At 36.9% G+C, this 18,584-nt stretch overlaps 1 protein-coding gene across 6 annotated transcripts in view; it reads right to left on the bottom strand.

The window, feature by feature from the left end:
• The window catches only part of LOC124137048 (neurexin-3-like), a 181,742-nt gene that overhangs the window by 87,605 nt on the left and 75,553 nt on the right, over window positions 1-18,584 (bottom strand). For all 6 annotated transcript variants that reach the window (XM_048403877.1, XM_048403878.1, XM_048403876.1 and 3 more), the window contains one exon: window positions 13,065-13,998. In XM_048403877.1, the coding sequence (XP_048259834.1) occupies window positions 13,065-13,809 (745 nt within the window). In that variant the 5' untranslated portion in view covers window positions 13,810-13,998. The remainder of the gene's footprint in view (window positions 1-13,064; window positions 13,999-18,584) is intronic.

The raw sequence follows: 18,584 nt of genomic DNA, 5'->3' as shown, positions 1-18,584 counted from the left end.
CAATCACTGGATTGTCCGGTCCAGACTTGATTATTTACAGACTGCCATCATATAGCTGGAATATTGCTGAGTGCGGAGTTAAACAACAAACAAATAAAAGTTTCAAAATCAAATTACTTGGTTCAAATCTATGTTCAAGACCACCATCTCATAATCCAATAATAAAAAAAGTATGGTATCTGTCTTGGATAATATTTTACAAATGTATCAAAGCAAATAAACTCTTTTAATCTATTATACTTTACCATTCAAAGAAGTCTCTAAATAACATCAAACAACGTGCTTAAAATATTATGTAAAAATTCTGAACGATAAAACTGGAACAAAGACTACTTGTCAGTATTCCTCCTGTAACTCTGAAATGGGTCCCTGTCTGTAAGCTTTGATAAACTCTGACATGTAAGTATCTGCCATATAAAAAGCTGTAGTTCCAAGACATACGGTGCAATCTAATTACCTTGCTGTGTGAGGTACCACATTATCATATTATCTCATTATATTAGGAGCACCACGGGAGTATAAATATAGCTAATACAAGCAGCACTCTTTCCAGGTGGGGAAGAACCTTCATATCTGATATAAGATCACCAAAACATGTTTCTTTAGTTTTGTTTCATGTTAACGTAGCCATTATAATCAAAATGCCCATAAATATAAGAGCATAAGATCAAGAAATTTGTTCGTATACACTATTTACAAAGAACACATTGTGATGAAGATCTGTGTTCATCTTGCTCATTATAGGGACACAAATAAGAAATAATGTTTTGAGAAATCAGATATTTGAATTATGTGTTTCAAGCGGGATGATACCAGAAGCAAAACTTAACTGGACAACAAATCTGTTTGCTTCTAATGCAGGGTTTTGTGTGTCTTGTATAACAGTGCTAAAGGCATGGTTCCTGGTGCCTCCATTCACACTTTGAAAATGATGACAATGTGAACGCACTTAATGAATAGAATTTCAAATAACATTTTTTTTATTGATGAAAAGTATTCTTGTCAGCACACTTAAATTTCCAAGGGCACCTAAATATCTGTAAGAGTGCTGTGTAACACACTTGAAATCAAATACATCTCTATCCCTGTGAAATGTAAAAGTACATTCTTAATATTTCTAAACCACTGTGCTGTAAAAGTATTAACATGGAAATCCTTAGGGAATATGAGGTGAGGTGAAATGGGGTTTATTTCACCCAAGATTATTGCACTTATATAGCGACGTGCAGGCACATGTGTGTGTGTGTGTGTGTGTGTGTGTGTGTGTGTGTGTGTGGCTGCTTGTACTAGTCCGAACTGATGACAATTTATAGTGCTAGCCCACTGAGATACCATGCCGCAGTTTAACATAAATACCCCACCCAGACACAGTATACTGACTCCGAGCCGACCTGTCCTTGTTTTAGCCCCCTAATGCAGAGCGCCAGACAGGGTAACAACAAGTACCATCTTTTAACGTCTTTTGGTATGACACGGCTGGGGATTGAACTCCGGACCTTCCGCTCTCCGAGGGGACGCTCTACCCCTAGACCACAGAGGCAGTCTTAAGGAATATGATGATATCAGGCATCTATTATGATTCTAAGCTGTGGGTTATCATATGAGTGGATGAAGCATTAGCTCATCTGACTATAACAACCAAGATAATATTCTGATGTGTAAAGTCGTTTCAAGTAAAAAAAAACAAGAGCTGCATGAAACTTCACATCCTTACAATCGCTTCACAGGAGTAGTGCATGAAAAGCTTTATTGCCAAATTTGTATATAGTGCATTCATTGGAGTCTGACAAGGTAGACTTTGAACTGCAACCCAAACCCGATAAGAGCAAGTGTATCTAGACAACCCAACTGACAAGGAGATATATACGGGAAACCTTCAAGACAGTTCTGCCGATATACATAGAAAATCTAGGACAAGCCATCATGCAGATCAAGCTATAGCCAGACAGAGACAAGAAGATAAGTACTGCTGTCTGTGAAGTTGCTTGTTATCTGCACTCTTTGTCCAAGTCATCACAGTAATGACTTCAATACAGCTACACAACTACTGATATCTATTCATTGTGTGAGCTCTGTCTGCAGTGCAGGAGCCACTGCTCCAGGCCTGGACATAATGACAGGTCATTCTGATCCCATAGCTGGACAGGTTAGTAGAGTCACAGTGCCACAGTCAGCAATATTCCAGGTATACAACAGTAGCCTGTGAATAATCCAAGTGTGGACCTGTCTAACCAGGAGTTGATAGTTTGAACAACAATCTGCATGCTTTGGGGCAAGATGACACACAATGAGCCAGGTTGCTCATTGTAACAACTCACACGTCATTACTGGGCTCCAATGATTAAGGAACTTAGATCTTTTAAGACAAGGACTCTCCAGGGGGTCACAGAAGCCATATACCAACCAGATTTATTTGCTCAATTATTTATATTACAGACAGTAAACTAGTCAAGTATGAAACATTTCACTCACTTACTCACTCACTCACGCATGCATGCATGGAACGTGCATGCACACAAGTACACACATTTTAGTTTTAATGCAACTTGGGAGAAAACAAACAAAAAAGATTTTAAGTTTGATAAATAGTTTCTTCAAGGGTCATATCTATTTTATAGAGAGGGTACTCATTCCCTATACTGTTCACACCAAGTTGGGGACATTCAGTTTCCCTTGCCAATCCAACTTTACTAAACACAAAGCTGAACAGACAGAATTAAATATATTTCAGACCAACGGGTAAAGGAGTAACATTTCTTAGCATTGCAACAACAAACAAAGACAATGCTTATGATCCTTGTGGTTAAGTAGGATGACTACAAGGGTAGCAAGTGACGTTTCAAAGGATGTTCCACAGCAAAACAAAACTCTGTGACATTAATAGTCTTTACAGACTGGAAGCATGACGCCACAAATGATCATCACTCAAAATGTTTTCTGAGTTTAGTAGGGACTTCATTGCCATTCCTTAGAAGAAAATGCTTTCAACTGCATGGTACAGAATCTTAACACATTTTTGTGGAAAACGATCTCATGCCCTCCCAGGAGCTATTGCCTGATGATATAATGCCAGTAATGACATGTTTGTGCATAACTTTACAGGTGTGTGTATTCAATAACTTCATATTCTAGATGACACCTGACAACTGACACTGACACTGACAGTGAAAGAAAATTCCCCTACTTTATATGAATAGTTTATGTTTGGTTTTGTACTGTTAATGAAAGATATAAAGATTAACCTCTATTTATCTGATCAAAATTTATATCTACCTGATACTCAGTGAGGATAACATTTAGGTGCAGGTTCTAACACCGTTATCAAGCAAATGATAACAATGTTAGAACCTACACAAACGTCGCTCCTAATTGTAATAAAGAAGTTGTTCATCCATATATCTTATGCTTACTTAGTACTCCAACTTCTAAATGCCTCTCAAAGAAGTTACCTCATACTCAGCAAAGTTTAAAATGAGTAAAAATTAACGTTTCAATATTTTCTAAGGACATCCTAATATTTCACTACTGAAATTTGTCTAATGACTATGAGCTTAATTTTGCCTATTCTTCTATAACTGTGTTCAAGGGAGGTCTTGAAGTGAAAGTTGATGTTGTTCCAGCTTAGGAAACTCCTGAGATGGTAAGCCAAAATTGATATTTATAACATATTACTCAATTGCTACCTGTGACATATTACTCCATAATACCTGGGCACAAAGCACACAAAGGTATTGATGTGTATTAATCTGGAAAACATTTCCTTCCCCATCAAACATACTTTCACAGCCTCCATTTGTCAACTGTCAGAAACATGATTATTTCCCTTTGTAAGGTCATCAATTGTGGATGGTAAGTTCTATGATATCGCAGAGAACAACAAGCACCACCCTAACTGTAACATCAAAGACATCTCGCCGAGTTGAGAAATCACACTCTACGAGTTGCTAAAGCATTGATTTTTTATCCCGATTGATGTGCAACTTCATCAAAGTCTTTCGTACTTGTTGGTAGACCAAGCAAACATGGGTAATTTCTGAGTTGGGACCAGTACGTACAAAAAATGATATTTCCCCTCTCATGTTGTTTCCCGGTGAGATACACTCATCAAGATTATTAACAAAGTTGCCTGCATTTAGGCTTTGGGAGGACAGTCATACTATTGTCCTGATTTCTTTTAAAAACTGAAACAGAAACCCTTGAGAAGAACATTTGTAAGCAGCCTCCAGTCCACATGGACTTGAAAACAGTTTGGCCTAAGTTGTCTTACATCTTCCCGAGGAAAGGGCGTTAACAGACTGTAAAAGTCCAGTTTCCACCCTTGCCGAGCTAGGCTGGAATTTCTTGGCTCAATCATAGCGCTACCAATGGCTCTTACAAGCTATGTCCCTTCTATGTCCCTCATATTGACCAATCAGATTCTACCTCTCATGTCACTTGCATTTGATTCTAATATAATGGCGATTCCCAGTCAAGATGACCTGATCAATGATCAAACTCTATATTGTGAGAAGTACATCAAATTAAATGAGCACCTTGATTAAAACATGAAAAGATTTGGAAAATATCTGTTGATGCCGAGTTGGCAGTAGACATGCTTTGCTAATCCTGCAATCGACTGAGATCTGCACAGCAGTTTACGAACCAGATGTCGATTTCATTACAAGATTTTGATAGGACTATGCCTTGACAATCTGTTGTCGTTGTTTGACAAGGGTTGAAACTGGACTTTTATAGTCAGTAAACTCCCTTGCCTTGGGAAGATGGCTGTCTTAATTAATCTATGATCTCTAATTAACAATTTGAGTTCACACAATTTGTCTGCTGATCATTTATAGTTCTGTTTACAGAAAAGCATCACTAAGGCAAGTGAGACACGGATAATATTACATTACCAGTATTTTTTTAATTTCTTCAAAGAAAACGTTTTATCTGATCATTATTAAGTTATCTTGAAAATATTGTATCTTTAAATAGTTGAGTAGTTTAGACTTGACAAGATGTGTCCTCTATCATTCTTTCAAATTTGAAACACTTGTTTTCCGAAAAAATAACATAACTTTGCCAGTAATGCCAATGCTTAGTACGGTTTCTACATTAATGTTTAATTGCTAGCAAGTTGAGGTCCAACAAAGCCAATTTACCATATCCATCACAACGCACTCCATTAGAAATGTCTTTGAAAAAATAGTTGCGCTAACAGAAAAACAATTCATCAAAGCTTAGAAAACTAAACATCCATAGTTAACAATTATGGGATTAACCACATATCGGAAGTGCCAATAGAGAAAGCTCCATGTCCATATCAATGAAGATTTAGAATGAATTCCTTTCTGAACATTTAAATCATCAATAGTCAAGAGCTTTGGTAAAAAGTATTGCTGGCTATTTTGTTTGCAAAATAAATTCGATAAATTCTTGTTGTCTTCATGAGCATGCAATATATTACTTCAAGGTTGTCGTATATCCTGTTTTCTTAATCATAGGAATTTGAGACACATGCGTTTGATAACACTTTGAGTTTCTGGTTAAGTCAGGTCTTTTATTATACCATGGAGGGACAATAAATGGGACTATGCAATTCTGATCTTCAAGTGATGAAAATTCAGGTGTCATGATTGATAGGGAAGGAGACCCATATTATTCAGAAATGTAGGGTCATTTGTTTGTTTGTTTTCAGGGTCAGTAGTAAGCCAATACACATACTGATACTGGGATGCAGTGTAACTATATAAAAGGTCACGATAAATGTACATAGCTGAAGGTCAAATATCATAAAGAGTCAGAAATCAAGTATTCCGAAAAACGTAACATTATTGCCCTTTTCACATGCTGCACATCAAAATGAACAATGCTACATGAAAAAATGAATAGGTTTGGGACCTGAAATAGCATTTGACAAAAAAAGAAAAAGAAAAAGTATTCTCTATGTATCCTTTATAGGAACACTATTGCTTAAAAGTTTGAATACAAAATTTCAGCTCCATGTCTTGTAGTTTGAGAGGAGATGTTGAATATGTACAGTTTCAATGGTCAGATGAACACTAAAGACATGAGCCTATGGTTCATTTGGGCTATCTAACGAATGATTTGTTGACTTGTGTTGTACCTTAATACCATGTGTGGAAATTGTTATGACTGAATGCCATCTAGCTGAAACTAGCTTAAGTCTAAAACTATATTTCAAGTTAAAATCTGATGTAAAATGTCGAGCAAATTGATAGGACATTAACCTTTTTACCCATTCCAGATAAAAAATGAATTGCAAATTTGGTTGCCAGCTTTCTCTAATGAACATCAAAGCAACTTTTTATTTGTGCTACTGCAAAGATTTTGTATTCTTTTTCATCAATAGAATCGTAAAGAGACTACATGAGTGAGTGGAGCTGTCAAGCTTTATGCTTAAAAATACAAGCATGCTCCATTATAATTTTTACATCTTGATTTCACTAATTTGTGGCCTGGCATTTAGAAATGGCCTCGTTAAGAGGGGATATCCTTTGAAGTAACCTGATGAAGGAAGACACAACATTGACATGCCATTTCAAGCCGTGGATTGTTAGCCGATAAATCTTTATTTTCAGATTTGGAATTATCAAAAACCAGTTTGGCCATGCGATGAAGCCATGCATGGCATAAAATAGTTTTATTCTATGGGTGTCATAGCCTTAGTTTGGTGCCATCATAAATAAACATTCTGGGGTTAAAATGAGCATGATGAAATGAGGAAAACAGCTATGGCATTTGATTAAAGAGGGGTGCCGTGTCTGAAAGATTTGATTTATGAAATATCAAATACCAGAAATCCTTGCAGATTTGTGCTCAACTGGTTTGCCATTCATGAAGTCTCATGATTTAAATGAACGATCATCAAGGACATGTTTAAGTTAAGTTTGTTCTTCTGGAATGTGACCTTGAACTAATTACTTTTTCAGGAAGAAATTTTACCAAGGAAGTTAACTGGTATTAAAAACAATTTTCTCCCTATATGGGTACAATGTGTGAAATCCACCATGATATTGATAGAATATTACTAAAAACAGTATAAACATTACTCACTCTTCCAATAATTTCTTATCCAAATTACCTGGGCCAAGTTCAACAAAGCAATCATAGCACTACAACTGTCGTAAGTCTATGTTACCGGCAAGTTCTATTACTTTAATAACCAGTGGTTAAAGTGTTCGCCTAGACTCCATTCCCAACATGGGTACAACGTGTGAAGCCCATTTCTGGTCTCCCCTGCCTTGATATTGCTGGAATATTGCTAAAAGCTGAAACCCAACTCACCCAGACACTTTGAAGTATGGAATTTTACATAGTAAATTTGAAGTACAGTACACACCATCCTGAATATTGTCATTACGTATGTCTAATAAACAGATAAGCCCCCATGATGGCACTGTTTTTATTTCTCATTTAAGGACCTATCCCATGATCTATTCCTTACAGGCCTAATTACATTCCTGCCAAAGAAAGATTATTTCCTGCTGAGACCGTGCATGTGTAAGATAAATTCTGAGAATAATCCAATTGCAAGCATGCACAATCATACATAAACAGTGATATCCTTTGTATTTATAGCAAAGCAAAGCAAAATAGAATGAAACATGGTGACAGATTTGAGCATGGACATTGAAACTTTACACTGATTAGACGTCTCTGGACAAATTAAACCTGGTCCTTAATCATCTTTGATAGCACCACAAGGATAATTTCAACAGGGAAATTGCTGAACAGGAAGTGACCGTGCCATTTTGGTCACTTTCCTGATACCCAAAACATATTGACGGCCACCGTCTGTGTTTCCACATCATCCACTAGCTGGTGGTAGTGATACATTAACTCCCTTCTTAATCGAATTAGGTGTTATTTATATTTTCTTTATTTGCATAACACTAATGAACAGCATGGAGATTGATACTTTGGGCTGTTAAAATATCCCATGAATCATTTAACATGATTATTTCCCTAGATAACGAGGCAATTTGTTGTGGAATGTTGTAAACAGAGTCCTTGCTAGTTAACAGCCGCTACTGATGACCATCGTTAACAACACCTTAATCTTCTTTGCCTGGATTACAGGCAAACTAGATCTCTTCTTTACCATGCTTGTCTGATAAGATGTCGTAGTCAGACATGTCTCTTCGGCGTGACAGGATCCACTGGTTCGAGTCTCAGACTTGTCCAGCTTATGATCCTTAGCTTGTCAGCACAATACCATGTTTACAAGTTTCCGGTGAGATGAACATCTCTAGCTTGTACCTGCATCCTTTTCCGTACTGTGATATAACTGATTTACTGTCAACTGTGGCATAAAACCAAACTTGCTCACTCACTCATAGTCTGTCATACAGACCCTGAAATAAATATCTCCAATACTGCCCATGCAAGTCATAATAGTTGGCAAGTCCAGATTACTGCAGTTAGAAGAAAGTCTTTGGGCTCTTATTTATTATGTTTTATTAAGATCATTTATCAACCATTTTTCTGTAAAAAAAAATTATTTCAGGGTTTGGATGTTCATTCATCCAACTCACTCACTCACTCACTCAACAGTGCTTGGATGGTCATTACATATTGGCTAATACTCGGGAGGTTGACTTGAGAGGATCAGCCTTCAGCTGCAACATGGCTGCTGTAGTCTTGCTATTTCCTGCTGCCAACATGTGTCCTCTATGTGTTTCCGATTGATCACACCATCAATTATACTGCAAATTGTCATGTTCTACATGAGCTAGCTTGTCAACTGTGTAGTATAAATAGTGCTGTAGATGTGGATTTCTTGATGCATATATTTCATGTCATGTAATGACATTTTACAAAAAATATTCGAGGACCTGCTTTACAACTTAGAATTTTGCTGAATTCAATGGTGTGGGTGTGTGTGTGTGTGGCTGCTTGTACTAGTATGGAGAAATCCCTGCTGTGCAATGTGGACATACGGTTATTGTCAAATTAGTTTGTTTGTTTGATTTAGAGACTTCTTTAAATGGTAAAGTATAATAGATTAAAAGAGTTTATTTGCTTTGATACATTGGTAAAATAGTATCCAAGACACCATATTTTTCATTATTGGATTATTAGATGGTGGTCTTGAACATAGATTTGAACCATGTAATTTGATTTTGAATCCAGTGATTGACATCGTGTGTGTGTGTGTGTGTGTGTGTGTGTGTGTGTGTGTGTGTGTGTGTGTGTGTGTGTGTGTGTGTGTGTGTGTGTGTGTGTTATTTGCTTGTCTTGACTTATGCCAATTTTATAGTGTTTAAATACTGATTCCAAGCTTAGACTAGTCCTTTTTTATCTCCTTAATGACGAGTGCTTGGCAGGGTAACATCAACAACCATCTTTTGCCGGGGATCAAACCAGCTACCTTACACCCTCTATGTAGACATCTATCTACTACACCATGGAAGCACGCAGTTGTGCACACATGTGAGATGTAATGGAAAAAAAGTTGTCATCAAATAAAAAATCAATCAACTTCTTTTTTTGTTATTGCAATGTGTCACATTTCCTAGGGAAGCTTAATTATTAATCAATTCAACCAATTTGTCACACTAGTTAAGGAGGTAACAAATGTAACATGCATATGCACTTTAATAAATATTCTGAAATCATTAAATGTTCATAAATATTCTGGAAAACATTTTCAAAGATGTGATTAAATCTAAGGTTTAATCTTTTATTTTAACAAAACATTTTACACTTTTCACAGGCTTTCCTTTGACGTAAAGCATCAGACTTTATTTAAAGCACTTAAACAAGTTCCCAATTTCTCTAATGTGATTTAAAGCTATGTCCATTTCCTGAAGACAATAAACATGCCTCACTCCTATCAGCAATGCCTTATAAATAATTGAGTGACAGTGGCTAACCACAAAAAACTCAAGGAAGGATTCTCATCAATTTTAATGGACAATTCACCCTTCCAATGAAGTTTATGGTGCGTTTCATTCGGTTCTATTATGACATGCTTCTTGGACTATGCGGTAATTCGCACGTACTAACCATGACCTTTGATAACGAGATCATTTAAAATTATATTGCTGTCCTGTAGAGTTGAAACAAAAATATCGATACATTCCAATAGAGTATGTCATTGGATTGCGGTAGGTGACATATCAACCCTTTATGTGTGGCGAGCAGCCAACTGTTTGCCTTGGATTAGACTGGTGGGCTGAGTAAAGAATGCTGTAATGTTTGCTTTTGTTGACATTGTCTTATACTCCCCACTCTTTATTACGCAGCAGGGGCTAAAACCTCATCTGGCGTTAACATCAAAGACATCTTTCACAGAATCAAGGGGAATCAGGCACAATACAGGTCCAAGATTCAGGTGTTGTTAAATTGTGATCTCAACACATGAATAGAAATGTTTCTATCCCATTTCATGAATAAATTCTGAATACATTCCTAACCACAAATTACTTGGATACTGAAACATGCATATGACATACAATGTGTTAATTAGCACGATTTTTTTAGCTGAACTCTATTCTAATTTACAGTACTACAATCTAGAAGGCCAATTCCTTGAATAAATAGGAATGCATGCATGCATGCATTAAATGAAAAGCTCAAATGTATAAAAACAGCACACATACATACCCAATGAACTTTTTTCAGCATGCGTACAACGGAGCTAATTTACGAGCTAATTCACAATTACGAGCTAATTTACTTTCTAAGTCAAGCCTATATTTAGAACAGTTATATACATCTAAAACTTTGTTTAAGTTTTTTTTAAATCTCAAAATGTTTACTCATTTTGGGAAAAACCCAATAGAGTGATGCACAGATGAGAGAATAATATTGGTTACCCAATGAAAAATGTAATAACCCAATTAAAACAGACACCTTCGGGTAAAAACTCAATTGCTCAAAACGTTATCTGGAGCTCTGGTCATATCAGTGATATCAGATACAAGGACATCTCTGAATAGATCTACAGGATAGGAAACTGGTTTATTTTTTCATAATAAAAATACAGAACCAAAAGAGAGATGCAAGAAACTCTAGCTTCCCATCTTTTTAGCTCAGATATGGTTAAAATTCAAATGGTATTTTGGTTTCATTGTATAAAGAAGTTTAAGAAATCAGTAAATGTTTAAAACTTGTGTTTTGCACTGATATTTTCAGTAATTCAGTATTTACCTTCATGAACAGGCCTGACATTTTCAGTATGTGAGTGAGTGAGTTGGGTTTAACGCCTCTTTTAACATTATTCCAGTTATATCACGGCATGTCAGCTTAATGTGGGAGGAAAGCCCTAAGTGATGCAGGTCTAAGACGTTTACCACTTCAGTGAAACCCACGAGCACGGGTATGGTGCTGACAAACCTAGAAACATATTTGTGGCGAACAGGGATTCGAACCCACAATCATAGGTTTCTGGCGTGCCCAAGGGATGCAACTCTGCACAGCGAATCGCGGCGACTTAGACGACTGGGCCACCCGTGCCCCCCTTTTCAGTATGTAATGTGATCCATACCATATTGTTAGTGAAGAAAAAAATGTCCGCTCACATGGAAAATATATTTTTTCATTAAAGCAAATATTTTGTTTGATTTAAACCAAATGTCATAAGCCAAAGATTCAAACATAAGATCTGCAATGGTCGTAATTCTTTGACAGAGGCATCAACAAGCAAATCAGGTACCTATGGCTTTCTCCATATCTACACCAAATCTGTCAGCAAGCATCCTACATCAACACAAGACCAAGGTAAACACACTCGAGACACGGGGCTACTTGAATGTTGGTGAGGATGTCTATGTATTGATAAAAAGATAGTGTTCGCAACACATGCAGTTTTTTGATGAGCGATCAAGACAAACTCGGCCAAAGATGATTGATTTTACTATAGCAGGCTTCAAACACTTATGTCATTATTCGTACATGATGAGCAAGGAAATAATGACTGTTCTATTTAAATCACAAGTTTTCAATCAGATGACAATTTGTTGTAACTGTATTTAATACATCCTTGAAATTACATGTTTCCCTTGGTATCAAAGACAGCATTTTTGCACATTATTCACATTGGAGAGGCTAGCATTGCATCGGTGATTATGACATTTTCCGTCTCATTCTGCCGTCTGCCATGGTCAGTGTACTGTGCATGGAGAATCACTCCCATGTAAATGAGATGTATCTTAATTCTATTTGCTTGATTACCCAGGTATTGAGATGAGAAGCAATCCATCCAAATACCCATGATCAGATCAATACTTTTTATCTCTTATACAATATCCACCAGATCAAGGAGAATGCTACAAGTCAGAACAGGAAACAGAAGTGGGAAAGAGAAGCATTATCAATAGAATTTGACAGGCCAATCATGAATAGTTTTTCTTCACCTGTATTACATTTACAAAAAAAAGCATTAAAGCCAGAGAAATAATGCATATATACATTATCCACTTTATTTAAAATCGACAGAATTATTAGTGCCTTTGCCCCAAAACATTAATGTTCAGTTTGGAAGAACTACAATTTAGTCAGTCTACTATATCTATGGGAGAACTACAATTTAGTCGGTCTACTAGATCTATGGAAGAACTACTATTTAGTCAGTCTACTAGATCTATGGGAGAACTACAATTTAGTCAGTCTACTAGATCTATGGGAGAACTACAATTTAGTCAGTCTACTATATCTATGTGAGAACTACAATTTAGTCAGTCTACTAGATCTATGGGAGAACTACAATTTAGTCAGTCTACTATATCAATGGGAGAACTACAATTTTAGTCAGTCTACTATATCTATGGAAGAACTACAATTTAGTCAGTCTACTAGATCTCAATTCAATAGAGATTATTTCTAAGGCTGCACTGCTTATGCAGATGACCATGCAAACATGGTAAAGTGGCCTGAGCTTTAAATTGAAAAAAAATACTTTATTCAGATCACCAAATATTCCTTTAGTGGCAGTACCCAAAAAAATCTGTTGAAAGCATTTAAAACTTGACCTAATGTCAAGGGTGATGCATTAGCCACCCACAGATGTAAGTCCTTTTTTCAGCCTTAAAGTCAATTGAAATTTGATCAGAACTTACCAATTTCGCATCTCTCTCCTTGAAACTCTGTACGTGTACAGTCACATACGAGGCCATGATCAGTTGTCAGACAGGATCCACTGTTTAAACAGGGGTTCCCTTGCTCGCATAAATCGGCTTCATTATCCAGAATTCCTTGTGAATCGATCATTTCTGGCCTTTCAGGTAAAGCACCACAATTACTATAAAACACATTCCGAATAGACCCACGGAACTTTGGTTCAAAGAGGACTGATGGAAGTGACAGTTTTGAGAGTTCACGATCATATTCTTCAGGTAATCCACCCATGAATAAGAATCTATCTTCAGTAACATTTTCTGAATCGAAATCAACTCCTAATGATTTTCTTCTGAATTCAATTGAGTCCACCAGTAATGTAGTGTCCAAATTATTTCGAATAATCTCTACTTTGTGCCAAGCATTATCATTCAAATTTGACCCAGCAGATAATATGACAAGTCCTTTGCCAAAATTAACTTTCAATTTGGCAATGCCGCCAACAAGTTTAAGCTCCAAGTACTTCTTTTGGCCACTGTCAAAATAAAATAGCAATGCATTTGGACGATCTGTTTGAAATTCAAAACTTAGAGTTCCATTTAAGCATGGTTCCCAGCCAGGAAATTTTGCATAAGACCCTGCAGAACCATCTAGGGAGAAGCCAAGGCATCTGGGTAGGACCAGCGCCAGAAGCACAAGGTTTAACAGGAACATTCCGTAATGTGACATTTTGGCACTGAACATCATGATTCACATGCAATTAGCACCTCATACTAACAAGGACACCTCTATCTTCTGGTTTATGGCAAGATGTGATAGAATCCAAGAGTGTTGATATGCAGATGATGACGGTGGTGTTTCATAGTTGAGCTACTAGCATAGATTGGCAAATGTATCACAACTCAGTCACTTGTCTATTGCAGGAAGCATCCAAATCTGAAAAATAAAACAGAACCATGAGCATGTGTGGCTAATTAATACGACTTTCTTACAAATTATTAAAATCATTTTCAAGGTCATGCGTGTTCTAATCACAAGGAATGAGATTGTGGAATAAATGTTTTCACATGATGGCCAATTCGCATGTTTATTTTTCTTCTTCCTGAAAGAAAACAGATGGATTAGATAACAAATCACACGTTCATCTCTTGAGACTTTTCTGCATACGACTTAACCTTATCATTATGTCCACAATCTAATAACAGGCACTTCACCAGCTGATGACAAATTTTCCGCATAGACAATCTCTGGCAAGTTGGTAATCATGCGTTCATAACTAATCATTGCACAATTTATGAGGCAGCATTCTGATGCTCTGAGCTACCAAGAAGGCGAGTTATTTACTAAACCGAGCCTCATTTCAACGAACATTAGCACAGAAGATTGGGTTTGTGGAATCTCGAGACATCTATTAAGTTCCAGGAATAATATCAGTTTCATCTAAGGAATGGTCCCAGTCGCTGGTTCAGTAACTGGACTAACAATTGTAGATGAAGACAATTTTCTGATTACTTTCCATAGACATCCCAAGCCAGAGTTGTTGGAGATTTTATTGAGATATGTTACCGTAATGTCTAGCCGTTCCTACTGGTTATGGGTTCTGAAAGCATCCACACTTTGGCAATGAATGTAATTATGTATATATGGACCAACTGAATTACATTTGAGAATAGTTAGCTCTGGCTGCATGTTATCCGCAGCAGTACCCAGGATTACAACCTGCCTATGTCAGATATTACCATCATTTCAGTCAACTAGGTTAAGTCCAGGACTCAACTGACTGACTTATTCACCCAATGCTTGAAGTATGCTTTTAAGCTTGTGATCAATGATGACACATTTGTTAATCCAAACGTTTGCCTTGTATTATGATGCCTCTTTGTAATTCTCCTGGGGCAATGCTAGAAAGGTTCATACTGTATATATTTATATATCTATGAATTTTAACTATCATCTAGGGCTGAAACCATATCCGGGGACACCGAAGGATCGCATTTAACTCCATACGGTGCGAGATTTATGAAGTGCTGTATCTTGATTTTTCACGATACGTTTTTTAATAAACTTTTATTACAGATACGTTTTAAATGTGTTTTAAATGAATTTCAAATTCTATATCAGACTATATAATTTTCGCTACACACACATACGTCTTCCAAACACACACTGGCTATGCTAGTTTTGTATATCAGTAGCAGTGCAAGCTTTCTGATTGGCTGAGTGGTCTCTAACTCAAACATGTCTGAAAAAGCAGACACTCGTCCTTTGCTAGAGAAACCACCAGGGGCTTACTGTGAAAATGGCAAGTTACTGGTACTTATCTAGTCCATGTAGGACTGTTATATTTGTGTTTGCTAGCCATTACATGGAAATGGCAGATGATTCATTGAGTTAAAATACTCATTATAGTATATACTTTATGAATCATGAACATTCATTCACTTTCATTTAACTTTTCATCTTAATAAACCAAGTTTAGTTCATTTATCTCTTGTCTGTCTTCTCTTGTGTATCGTAGCATATCGAGATACGTATCGAATCGTGATGTAAGTATTGTGTATTGTGTATTGTGTAAGTATCATATCGTGACCTAGGTGTATCGTTGCAGCCCTACTATCATCACACTATCTCACACAATCCTTTTTATGTTTGATATTACCATCATGTGTTTGTGATGGGTGCCATCAGTTGGGCAAGGTACACACACCTTTTGCGAATACCTGGTATCATAACTATTTGATAGTGATTCATAAACACTTGCACCTGATAGGGACTCATAAATGCCTCCGTGGTAGAGTGGTAGAGCGTCTGCCCGGAGAGCGGAAATACCAGGGTTCAATACCCGGCTGCATCATACCAAAAGACGTTAAAAGATAACTTGTTGTTACCCTGTCTGACGCTTGGCATGAAGGGACTAAAACAAGGACTGGTCGGCTTGGAGTCAGTGCACTGTGTCTGAGTGGGGTATTCATGTTAAACTGTGGCATGGTATCTCAATGGGCTAGCACTACAAATCAGCATGTTGCTATATATGTGCAATAATCTTTGAAGCGATGTTAAACCCTATTTCACCTCACCTCTTGTGATTATGGAAAGGGTTTTATCACTTTTGTTTCATTATACAAGCCAACTTGACAATATAATCAGGATTATACAAGGCCACTGATCCACTTTCCCCTCGACAAATTTCACTCTGGAAGGACTACATGTTTGCTCCAAAAATCTAAGTTATGAAAAGCGAGGAAACCATATCCATAATCAAAAGAACCACTAAATTAACCACTAGACCAAATACAGCTGTGGAATAGTTGGATTTGCCATATGGACTCTACCCCTGTACAAGCCTATTAAACTATAAAACAAAAAATTCATTGTGTAATGTTTGTAAGAAACCATGGACCAGAGGGTAATCTTGTTTGTAACATTTACTTTTTTACACTGAAATCCTCACAGCAGAAGTCAAACTTGATACAGCAGGACAAAGCTACAGTCTCGGGGAGCTGTCTCTGTCTTCATTTACAGTCATACAACATTAGGCCCCATGTTGTAAATGTAGACAGGCCGTATCACATCAAACGTTTTTATTACACACCATTCAACTGATTATTCTGCCTGGTGGCACATAACAATTGCTTTTATACCTAATACTTATCCGTGTATACACAATCATCTCCCACTCAGATGGTTATTTAACATGGACAAGATTTGGACTGATAACAGACAATGCTCTATTGTTCAATTATCTTCTATGACGAGAGTAATTGCTGATTGTGCGCAGTGCTAGAGCTGTTGTAGCAATGTAGCACTCAATTTTTATGCTTCATCAAATACCAAACATCGTACTGAACTAATGGCTTCAGCACTTACTTTAAAAACTGTGATTATGTGCTTATGTACCACATGGTAGGGTATGTAAAGTGATGCAGAAATTCTGAACATAATTTCATGAATTTTGTATCTCAAACCTCACTGATCAATTATCTCCCAGCCTTGTGTACAATGGTGATAACTCTCACCTCTTAGAGAAAGCATAAATAACACAGGCACTTCATCATGCTAGCATGAATGTTTTTTTCCTATTTCCTGCATCAATACAAAAGAAAAACATCTCATGGTTATAAATACCACAAAGTGTCCATAATACAAAGTGTAATAACATGCCTAATCTCTTTCTAATGAGTCTTGTGTAATCTACAAAGAGCAGAGAGCAAAGTAGCACACAATTTTACCCATTCTCTGACATCAGCCGAGAAATAAAATTCACACACAAACACTGGCCATGATGTCCCAAAGCTAAATACTCACTTCAGTTTATGTAGACAATTTACCTTAAAGTTTACAGTTCTCTGCTGACAAGAACAAACCTATCATATTACAGATCCAATACAAAAGACTAGATGCATCATTAAATCAGTCATATATATGACTTGAACCTATAGGTTAAATGAGACCAAACAGCCTTGAAATGCTCTTACGTTACATTTAAAATGCTTCTGGATACATCATAAACACATCTGCATTCTTCTAACAGGATAATGGATGACATTACCATACAGACACCACAGAAACCAGTTAAATGCTATCCCTTTATTTTTTGTGAGAAATGGTCTTTGCCGTAAAAGTTTAGTTAATTCTTGACAAATGATCACTTAAATTCACACATGACATGACCCATTTAGCCAAAGCTTTAAAGCCTTTTCCTACAGAAACCAAAAACAAGCTTGCACACCCAAAAAGAATATGCAAGATTTTCAGTGTTTAAATTCCAAAGGTTGTATTTCTCAGAAACAAAATAATTCAAATGTCTCTTTGAAAAGTGCCAGCTTCAGAAATCTCAAGCCTTTTGCTGGCTGTAAAGAGAGTGAAATACTGTGACTGTGATGTTGGATTATCCCCCACACGAGACTGAAGTTATCCGCGGATTACAGAGGAAGACACAGGGATAAAGTCAGTGATCTCACCAAGATAACGCTCAAGTGGAAGAAAGGTGGTGGTGGCAGAGGCTACACAGAGACCAACACTTGAAAGGAGACAACAGACGTAGTCCTAGCAATAATTGCCCCCTTGATAATGACAACCACGTCCATGAATATGTGACCAGGGCAGGACCTCACCTTGGTGTTCTTCTTGCACTGTTTTTGGAATATATACATGGGACTTCTTGCCATATAACTTATGTAGGGATATCCCCAAGAAAACATGAATAGTCAATTGTCTTTATCTTCACTGTAGTAAGCAGAAATTAATCAAATACAACCCCAACTGAGAAAATATTCACCTACCTAATTTAGGGCTGGGACGGATAACTCGGGTACTTGGGTTGGGAGGGTACTAAGTAGGACCCAGGTACCCACAGGACTACCAGGACCCGTGGTTAGTCACATGATATATTGTTAATTGATAAAAATTCACTATGACTTCATGGTTACACTATTAATCACCAATGTTCGCATTCTTTCTGACTATGCATGCATTTCTTTTGACTTTTATATGTTTGAATAAACATAAGCTTCAGTGCATGC

The sequence above is a fragment of the Haliotis rufescens genome, unplaced genomic scaffold, assembly GCF_023055435.1.
Source record: "Haliotis rufescens isolate VD_foot unplaced genomic scaffold, xgHalRufe1.0.p SCAF_3, whole genome shotgun sequence".
Classification (NCBI taxonomy): domain Eukaryota; kingdom Metazoa; phylum Mollusca; class Gastropoda; order Lepetellida; family Haliotidae; genus Haliotis; species Haliotis rufescens.
The sequence above is the reverse complement of the archived record's forward strand: the minus strand, read 5'-3'. Positions and strand labels throughout refer to the sequence as shown.